Here is a 9,583-nt window from a genome sequence, read left to right as displayed (position 1 = left end):
TCACCTGACTTCTCTCAAGCTGATCTTCTCTGATCTGGAGATCGCTCCCCCAATAATCTATCCTTATTGGCATCAAAATTGACAGTGGTGTAAAAATACTTTAAAGTAATAAGTCGTTTTTTGGGGTATTTGTACTTTATATTTGTGACTACTTTTACTTCCCTACATTCCTAAATAAAATAATGTACTTTTTACTCCATACATTTTTCCTGGACCCAAAAAGTACTCGTTACATTTTTTATGTATAGCAGGACAGGAAAATGGTTCAATTCACACACCTATCAAGAGAACATCTCTGGTCATCCCTACTGCCTCTGATTTGGCAGACTCACTAAACATACATGCTTAATTTGTAAATGATGTCTACAATAAGGAATTTGAAATTATTTTTTACTTTTGATACTTGAGTATATTTTAGCAATTACATTTACTTTTGAAACGTAAGTATATTAAAACCAAATACTTTTATACTTTTACTCAAGTAGTATTTTACTGGGTGACTTTCACTTTTACTTTAGTGATTTTCTATTAGGGTATTTTTACTTTTACTCAAGTATGACAATTGGGTACTTTTTACACCACTGAAAATGTATACATTTTCAACCACTAGGGTAGTACTTTAGCCTATCGAAAATGTAGCCTATCGAAAATGAAACAATGTTTGCATATTACTTCTGTCTGTCAACCGGAAGGGTGGTATCTAGGCAGGTTCAGCAAACACACGCGCACCACGTTTGTTCATGTTTAAAGTCAAATCATGTTTGGCCRCTGTTTGTGGAAAGTCTTCTGAATAAGCCTTGGACTTTCTGACTGTCATTCTCCCACACACTCCTTGAACTTGTGACGGTGTTGGGCAAGGTTTTTGTCAGTTAGACTACCAAGTAAAAAGCTTACCTGTGGCGGCGCGCATACTCTGCCTGGCCTGTTTCTGTTTGTGGAAGGAGGGATCACTACAGTCAGCGTTCTTGAACTCTTCGATACAAGGGAGCGAAATCATTTTGTGGAGAAGACCTATCGTTAAAAGGTGGGTGCCGCTTAAAGTTGTACTTGTTTCCTAAAACAACTATAGTAGCCTATTGAGATTTTTTTCAGACCGATTACAAATCTTTTATTTTTTGAAGATTGTTTACATGATCATGTCAGTGTCAGGCAGGCGGCCTATTTTCAACTTTTGTTGTCGGTTTATGTATAAAAAAAAATGTTTATCAACCTGTCTTCTGCACACCCTGAATGAAACCTAGTGAAGCTATTACTGTTTTAATATGTTTAAATAAAAAAAAATGTATCTATATAGTTTAGACAATGTAATTCAGACTTGCGCAATTATTGTTAAGTTCTTAAAACTATTGGGAAGTCCCTATTTTAAAGCACACCATGTCCCCACCAACATTGTAGTTACTCCACAATACTAACCTAAATGACAGTGTGAAAAGGAAGCTTGTACATAATAAAAGTAATCCAAAATATGCATCCTGTTTGCAATAAAGCACTAAAATAACACTGCACTAAAAAGCTATGTATTGAAAGTGTTATGTTTGGGGCAAATACAACACATCACTGAGTACCACTCTTCATATTTTCAAGCATGGTGGTGGCTGCATTATGTATGGGTATGCTTGTCATCAGCAAGGACAAGGGAGTGTTTTTTAGGATAAAAAGACATGGAATAGAGCTAAGTACAGGCAAAATCCTAGAAAACCTGGTTCAGTCTGCTCTCCAACAAACACTGAGAGACAAATGCACCTTTCAGCATCACAATAACCTAAAACACAAAGCCAAATATGCACTGGAGTTGCTTATCAAGACAACATTGAATGTTTTTCCGAGAGACTTAGTTACCGTTTTGACTTAAATCGGCTTGAAAATCTATGTCTAGACTTCAAAATGATTGTCTAGCAATGATCAACAACCAACTTGACAAAACTTGAAGAATGAGGGGGGCTAGTCCTCTCTCTCGCTCTCTCTCCTCCCCCCTTGTCCGCAAGTTGGACAACTTAGCATTTTTCAAATACCTGAAACAGCCTTTACCTGCAATCTAGAGCCATAATCATTATTCTTAATTYTATGTAAAAAATAAAAAGCATATACAGTATTTTGAGCTGCCTGTGTCCCCCTGGTGTTTTTATTTATTTTAAGAAATATGCTTCTCTGGATTTCTGCAACAATCTGTATGAAAGATTCAAAGGAATGTGAGTCTTATTTAGTAATTGCTTGCTTTTCGAAAGTCTAACAACCTTGCCGGCAGGCATGCCAGCTAAGAGAAAGACAAGCTAGTTACTCTAACTTGATTGAAAGCCTGAAATAACTTATTGGTAGCTACTAGTTATGAGGTTGAAAAAAGGCAAACCTATCTGGACTAGTTAATGCCAAAAATAAACACATGCCCCTTTGCCCCCTATGGCCATGACGCCTCTGCACCCAGTTGTTGTTCTGTGTTGCATACTCATTAAAGTTACCTTGCCCTTTTCAACTCACACGTGTGTGTGTGTGTGTGTTGGTACAAGGGCTCAGAAGGACATTTGTGGCAGCCTCGGGAAGAGGACATATTCTATCTAGATGCATTAGTTTGTCTCCGCGCATCCAGCGGCAAATACAAGTTGGCCTTATATTTGACTCTGATGTGYTGCTTGAGACAGAAGTTGGTCTTTGGCTGTAAAGGAGTTACCTGTATACCTCTGTTGTTCATATGATCCTCTGTGATCTCATTGTGTGACAGTGGACTCTGCATCTGTGCCCGGGGGGCCTAGGCTTGTTGTCCTAGTATCAAATCCATCATTTTAGGATGACAAAAGCAAATTTGGGACTGTCATGAAATGGAGTAAAGGATTAAGGAATAGCCTACAACTGTTGCATGTTGTGTATGTTAATTCACCCAACTCTATGATGTTGTTTTTTATTGCCTTAAGTGTTTTTGTTCTGTTTTTGTTTTTTGTATTCTTCAACCACGGAACACTTTTTGTTTCCCAGCAGATCATTTCCTAATCAGGCCTGTTGCCATCATAAATAAAAACGGTAAATCTGACTTGTTGACTACTCTCTCCACCTTCATACCTCTCTTTTCCCCACCCATCCTCTCTATTTTCCCCAGCCTTCTTCCTGCAGATGGTAGGGAGTATCTTCTCTTTCAACCCTCCCCCACGTTCCCCTACCCCCATTGCCTCATCACCCATCTGAACCATTACTATCGTATCACGCTTCAAGACAATCCCTCAGTGCCCACTCTCTCCCCTACCCCCAGTGCCCAATCACCCATCTTAACCATTACTTTTCTCTTCACCTTTCCAGCCCCTTCACTCACCCCCTCTGAAGCCCCTTTCTCCTCCCTGCGTGGTGCCCTGCCCCATGATGAGTGTGCAGCCTCGGAGGATCCGCCTGAAGCCCTGGCTGTTAGCCCAGGTGAACAGCGGGAGGTACCCCGGCTTGCAGTGGCTCAGCCCGGACCACCGGATCTTCCAGATCCCCTGGAGGCACGCCACAAGACACCTGCCCACCTCTGAGGAAGAGAACACCATCTTCAAGGTGAGAGGGGGGGGTTCATGTTGAGAATGGCATGACAGATCTGGGTACTTCAACTCTGTCGTCATTCTGATATCACAATGTAGTTAGATCAAAGTTCTGCTTACTTTGAATACGTAGATCAACTTTTTCTAGTAAGTAGCACATTTCAAGAGTATTTCTAAGGTACTCAGTTACTATGTCACCCACACACTTCCTTATCCCATTCAGCGATAAATGTATCAACTGTTTTAGTGAACTGAAATAGCCTTAGTTTCATTTCCACTGAATCTCTTAGTGTCAAACCTCTGGGTTTTTTGACCTCGTGTGTAAGGATGTCCACATGATATCCACTGCACTAACAGCGGCAATAGCCTACTCTCTGCCTCTTTTGACGAGTCATTTCCTCATTAGTCATTACCCTGTTCTCCATTTACAGTGCATTCTGAAAGTATTCAGACCCCTTGACTTTTTGCACATTTTATTACATTACAGCTTTATTCTAAAAATTATTAAATTACTTTTTTGCCCCATCAATCTACACCAGTATCCCATAATGACAAAGCGMAACCGTAAATATTTTTGCAAATGTATTAAAAATAAAAAAAATACCTTATTTACATAAGTATTCAGACCCTTTGCTATGAGACTTTAAATTGAGCTCAGGTGCATCCTGTTTCCATTGATAATCCTTGAGATGTTTCTACAACTTGGTTGGAGTCCACCTGTGGTAAATTCAATTGATTGGACATGATTTGGAAAGCCACACGCCTGTCTATATAAGGTCCCACAGTTGACACTGCATGCCAGAGCAAAAACCAAGCCATGAGGTCAAAGGAATTGTCTGTAGAGCGCCGAGACAGGGTTGTGCCGAGGCTCAGATCTAGGCAAGGGTATCAAAAAATGTCTGCAGCATTGAAGGTCCCCAAGACTACATTGGCCTCCATGATTCTTAAATGGAAGACGTTTGCAACCACCAAGACTCTTCCTAGAGCTGTCCGCCCGGCCAAACTGAGCAATCAGGGGAGAAGGGCCTTAGTTAGAGCGGTGACCAAGAACCCGATTATCACTCTGACAGAGCTCCAGAGTTCCTTTGTGGAAATGGGAGAACCTTCCTGGACGACAACAATCTCTGCAGAACTCCACCAATCAGGCCTTTATGGTAGAGTGGCCAGACGAAAGTCACTCCTCAGTAAAAGGCACATGACAGCCCGCTTGGAGTTTACCAAAAGACACCTAAAGGACTCTCAGACCATGAGAAACAAGTTTGAACTCTTTGACCTGAATGCCAAGTGTCACATCTGGAGGAAAACTGGCACWATCCCTATGGTGAAGCATGGTGGCGGCATCATGCTGTGGGGATGTTTTTCAGCGGCAGGGACTGGGAGACTAGTCAGGATTCAGGGAAAGATGAACAGAGCAAAGTACAGAGAGATCTTTTGATGAAACCTTCTCCAAAGCACTCAGCACCTCAGACTGAGGCAAAGGTTCACCTTCCAACAGGACAATGAACCTAAGCACACAGCCAAGACAACGCAGGAGTGGCTTCGGGACAAGTCTATGTATGTCCTTGAGTGGCCCAGCCAGAGCCCGGACTTGAACCCGATCGAACACCTCTGGAGAGACCTGAAAATGGCTGGGAAGCGACGCTCACCATCCAACCTGATGGAGCTTGAGAGGATCTGCAGAGAAAAATGGGAGAAACTCCCCAAGTACAGGTGTGCCAAGCTTGTAGTGTCATACCTAAGAAGACTTGAGGCTGTAGTCGCTGCCAAAGGTGCCTCAACAAATTATTCGAGTATAGGGTCTGAATACTTATGTAAATGTGATATTTCTGCTTCAGTTTCTAGTGTATTGATGAGGGGGGAAAAAACGATTTAAGGCTGTAATGTAACAAAATTTGGAAAAGTCAAATGGTCTGAATACTTTCTGAATGCACCCTAGTTGTGACTAATTGATTTTAAGTTAATTTAACCCTCACCCATTTGATTCCATCCAGATGTGACTCCTTCTCTAATTCATTTAAAATGTAACTTCCTTCTCTTCCTTGCCTCCCCATCTCTTCCCCCAGGCCTGGGCTCTGGAGACAGGGAAGTACCAGCAGGGTCTGGATGAGCCGGACCCTGCCAAGTGGAAGGCTAACCTGCGCTGTGCCCTCAACAAGAGCCGGGAGTTCAAACTGAAATACGACGGCACCAAGGAGACACCCGCCCAGCCCTACAAGAACTACGAGGTCTGTGACCAGCCCTGCAATGGAGGTAAGAGTGCGTGCGCACACGTGCATAAGCATGCAGGCTCATTGGCAGCTTTGCAAGTCTTATCTGATTGTCTGTCTTCAAATTTAAATTAGTTCTTTAGAATAACTTTGTTGAACTGAACGTCAAATAATCTCAGATATTCATGTTTTGTGAAATTTAATGAGATTTTCTCCTCCATGTTGATGGCATATTCCTTTTGATTTGGTTTCAGACACAGTTGATGAAGATGAGGAGGAGGTAAGGTGTAGAAAAGTAGACAATTACTTTTCCATTATCTCAGAGCAATCTGAGAACAATACCCATATATCAGCTTTGTWACATAAACATTCAATCTTGTCTTTGTTTTCAGATGCCGAATATTGTTGATCTCTCCATTGGTAAGTGTCAATACACCTTTGCTACTGAGCCCTCTGTGAATTAGGCAGAAAACCTTTTGAAATGTGTCACTATTGACATTATGCAAGGTCTAATGTGTTTGTGTTTGTCCTCTTGTCTCTCCCAGACCCCAGAATTAGTGACCCACGCATTTATCAGGCATTCCCTACCTCACATAGGATAGACCTTCCCTTTAGCTCCCCCCTCAATGACAGATATGGCACATCCCACCACGCCCCTATGTACCCCAGTCCCAACATGTACGCCAATCCCAACGGGGGCAATACCATGGCAACGGATCTCCCTCAGCCAACCATGGCTCCCCCAGAGTTTTCTGCCCACGTTCCATTGGTGGTGAAGTTGGAACATGGGGTCTTTGTGCACCATGGACCCGCAGAACACTCCAACGGCCTGGGGATGGGTGGAGGGAGCATGCAGCCTCCTATGGTCACTGAGATGGCCACCATGGTTCCTTCTGCTGCATCTGTGGCTCTGGTTGCCCCTAACCCAGATGCCGCCCCAATGGAGGCCATGTCGGGAGTCCAGAACCAGGAAGAAGGGCAGGCGGTGCCACCCTACAAATATGACCTGCTGAACAGCTTGCCATGTGAGTGGAGTAGCACCTATGCTGTGTTGAGAAGAATACTGCTTTATGTACTATGGCTTTACTTTGGCAGTCAGGCACTTCTGCAGTAGTTCCTTGCATGTTATCCCCAAAAAATATTCATTGTAATTCCCCTACCATAAAAACAGGGCGTCAACTTTATTTGGTATTGCTGCATGCAACACAATGCCAACATTGTAATACATTCACTCAAAACAGTTGCCTCCAATTGACTCATTCGATGGATTATAGGCTATCAGGCATTAGTGTAGTAGTCTGGAATAGCTGTCTGTCTGTCACACCCATCAAATGGAACACACTGGCAGCTGTCTGGAAGTGTGGGGGATGGTAAGACAGGTTCTGTAGTTAACTGGAATAGGCAAAATCGAGTTTTACCCTTTTGTAGCTAAAGCGGTAATGTGTTATTCATTGATAAACACCCCTTTTTCAGTCTTATGATAACTTGGTGTCAGMATACTGTTAGGCATGATTAGAAAGAGCTGTATTAAATGTTGACTATTGTTGAAGTGCTTACAATTCTTCCAACACTACATTCTTTGACTCTGGTTTCAGTGACTGACCTAGACATGAAGTTCCAGTACCGGGGTCGCAAGATGGGCTCCCTGACGGTGAGTAACCCCCAGGGCTGCCGGCTGTACTACGGCCACTTGGAGCCCACCCCGGAGCAGGTGGACCTGTTCGGCCCTGTCAACCTCAACCAAGTTCTCTTCCCTGGCTCGGCCGACATCCAGAATGAGAAGCAGCGGTTCTACACAGAGCACCTGCTGGATGTGATGGATCGAGGCCTGATCCTGGAGATCTGGGAGCAGGATATATACGCTATCAGGTTGTGTCAGTGCAAGGTGTATTGGTCTGGGCCGGGCGTTGACGAGCAGGGGCCTCCCAACCCTATGGAGAGGGAGAGGAAGTACAAAGTGTTCAGCCTCAATAACTTCCTGCACGGTGAGTCAGTCAATCCATTTTATTCCTTGGTATTTTAGTCATCTAAGGCAGCAGTTTCATAGTGTTTGAATCCCCATCTGATYCCTCAAAAAACCTTTTTTTWTTTTTATTGAGATCAATTAATCACATAACACCAAATGATCCTGTCAGATAACAATGCTGGACTCCATTGTCATGATTTTTCAGTTCACTTGAGGCTGTCTGAGTTTGTTGATCCTTGAATATTTCAGTCGATCCCTGAATATTTCAGTCACAGGCCCTTTCTGTGAGTAAGCTCTTGAGTAGTACTTATTGCTTGTACTGCTATTGTTGCACAGCCCAGGCATCCAAATGGATTAGCTGTAGAACAGATATCACATACACAGTGATTATCGCATTACAGGAGATTCTCTTTCTCCCTCTCATGCACACCAACAACAGGGCTCATCCTGTTCCAGAAGGGTGAAACTCCCACCCCACCCCCGTTTGAGCTCTGCTTCTGCTTCGGGGAGGACTGGCCAGACCAACGGAAACCCAAGGAGAAGAAGCTCATCGTTGTGCAGGCGAGCAGAACGAATTGACCCCATACCCATCAGATACAGTACACACGAAATTATCACATTGACTTAACAGGGACCCTCTCCTCCATCCATTTCATGTCCAGGTGGTCCCGGTGGTGGCGCGGATCCTAACAGAGATGTTTTCTGGAGAGCTGTCCTGGTCAACAGACAGCATCCGGCTGCAGATCTCCAACCCAGACCTGAAGGACCAGACGGTGGAGCAGTTCAAGGAGCTCCAGAGGCTTCTCCAGAGTCAGCACGGCCTGGGATCCTAACAGGGCTTGTCCTGGATCAAGGCCTCGACTGCTCATGGACTATTAATAGCACACTGCACTTGGATTAATAACCTTATTCAACGTTTTGTGTGTGGGGATATTAGCCTTCTTTCAACCCTGAGCCTATGGTAGATGCCTAGAGCCCTGTATGTAATTAATCTTAACTGGATCTTAGGCAGAACTACTTGTACATCATCAAAACCCAGACTGCTGTATCCTCTTTTTTTGGTCCCTTATATTATTTTTTTGAATTTCAATAAATACCATTGCAGTATTTTTTTTCTAATGGTGGCAGGTATTACTCAATTGTCACTTTAATTTCTATCCATTTTCTTTTGCAGACACCTGCTACTGTACTAGAACCCTGTAACTGAATGGACACGGGTGCCAAAAATGGGACTTAAGCCATACATGCAATGTAAAAAGTATTGGAATGTTTTTTAAATAAATGAATAAACTACTACATTAATCAGCAAAGTGGTAATTTATTCCATGACAGGACAATTTTGTACTTTTTGCTGTGAAGGTGCTTTGGTGAATGGGTGAAAGCACCCACCGGTATTGTTACTTCACCCTCAGATTCTAGGGAGGGGGGGGAGGTGTTCCAGAACAGTGAAACACCTACCTCCATGTTCACTTTACAGCTGGAAGGGAACCTGTTTGACTTGAACACAGACCGGGTTGTATTGTGGACTTGGCAATGAGGGTGAACCTGTGAGCAAATTACCCTTGGAAGGGTGGTGAGTGACATCAGCTATATGGAGTTCAACATGCAGCCMCTGAATGTTATTGATCGAAAAGTAGGGGCTTGTTAGCATGTGTGGAAATGTCTCTGRATATTTATCTAAGTAGAACAACACCTATAGCATACTACCAAAGTGTGTARTGTGTCTGACGGACAGCAGTGGCTCTGCAACAAAGAACACCTTGGCTAACTGGTTTCTGCCAGAGAATGAGTGRGGTTGTGGGTCTGGGATGAACAAATGTCTAAACTCTAAAACATGATACACAGACAAGGGCACGTTTGTTCCTCACTGYCGTTTTTATTGTTGTTCACAACATGACGGTGTCTGC

General features: G+C 43.4%; 1 protein-coding gene across 3 annotated transcripts; it reads left to right on the top strand.

The window, feature by feature from the left end:
- The first annotated feature begins 934 nt into the window (after positions 1-934).
- LOC111951284 (interferon regulatory factor 5) lies at positions 935-8,986 on the top strand. 3 transcript variants are annotated; one of them, XM_023969339.2, is made up of 10 exons: positions 935-1,024; positions 2,971-3,012; positions 3,286-3,519; positions 5,567-5,753; positions 5,965-5,990; positions 6,103-6,130; positions 6,256-6,735; positions 7,306-7,695; positions 8,116-8,237; positions 8,339-8,986. In XM_023969339.2, the coding sequence occupies exons 3-10, from the start codon at positions 3,343-3,345 to the stop codon at positions 8,507-8,509; spliced, it is 1,581 nt and encodes a 526-aa protein (XP_023825107.1). In that variant the 5' UTR covers positions 935-1,024; positions 2,971-3,012; positions 3,286-3,342; the 3' UTR covers positions 8,510-8,986. The 3 variants fall into 3 exon arrangements, with proteins under 3 accessions (XP_023825107.1, XP_023825108.1, XP_023825109.1); XM_023969341.2 differs by having other exon boundaries at positions 972-1,024; positions 2,968-3,012; XM_023969340.2 differs by lacking the exon at positions 2,971-3,012.
- The last annotated feature ends 597 nt before the right edge of the window (positions 8,987-9,583 follow it).

This window comes from Salvelinus sp. IW2-2015, linkage group LG24 (assembly GCF_002910315.2).
Source record: "Salvelinus sp. IW2-2015 linkage group LG24, ASM291031v2, whole genome shotgun sequence".
Lineage (NCBI taxonomy): Eukaryota > Metazoa > Chordata > Actinopteri > Salmoniformes > Salmonidae > Salvelinus > Salvelinus sp. IW2-2015.
The sequence above is the reverse complement of the archived record's forward strand: the minus strand, read 5'-3'. Positions and strand labels throughout refer to the sequence as shown.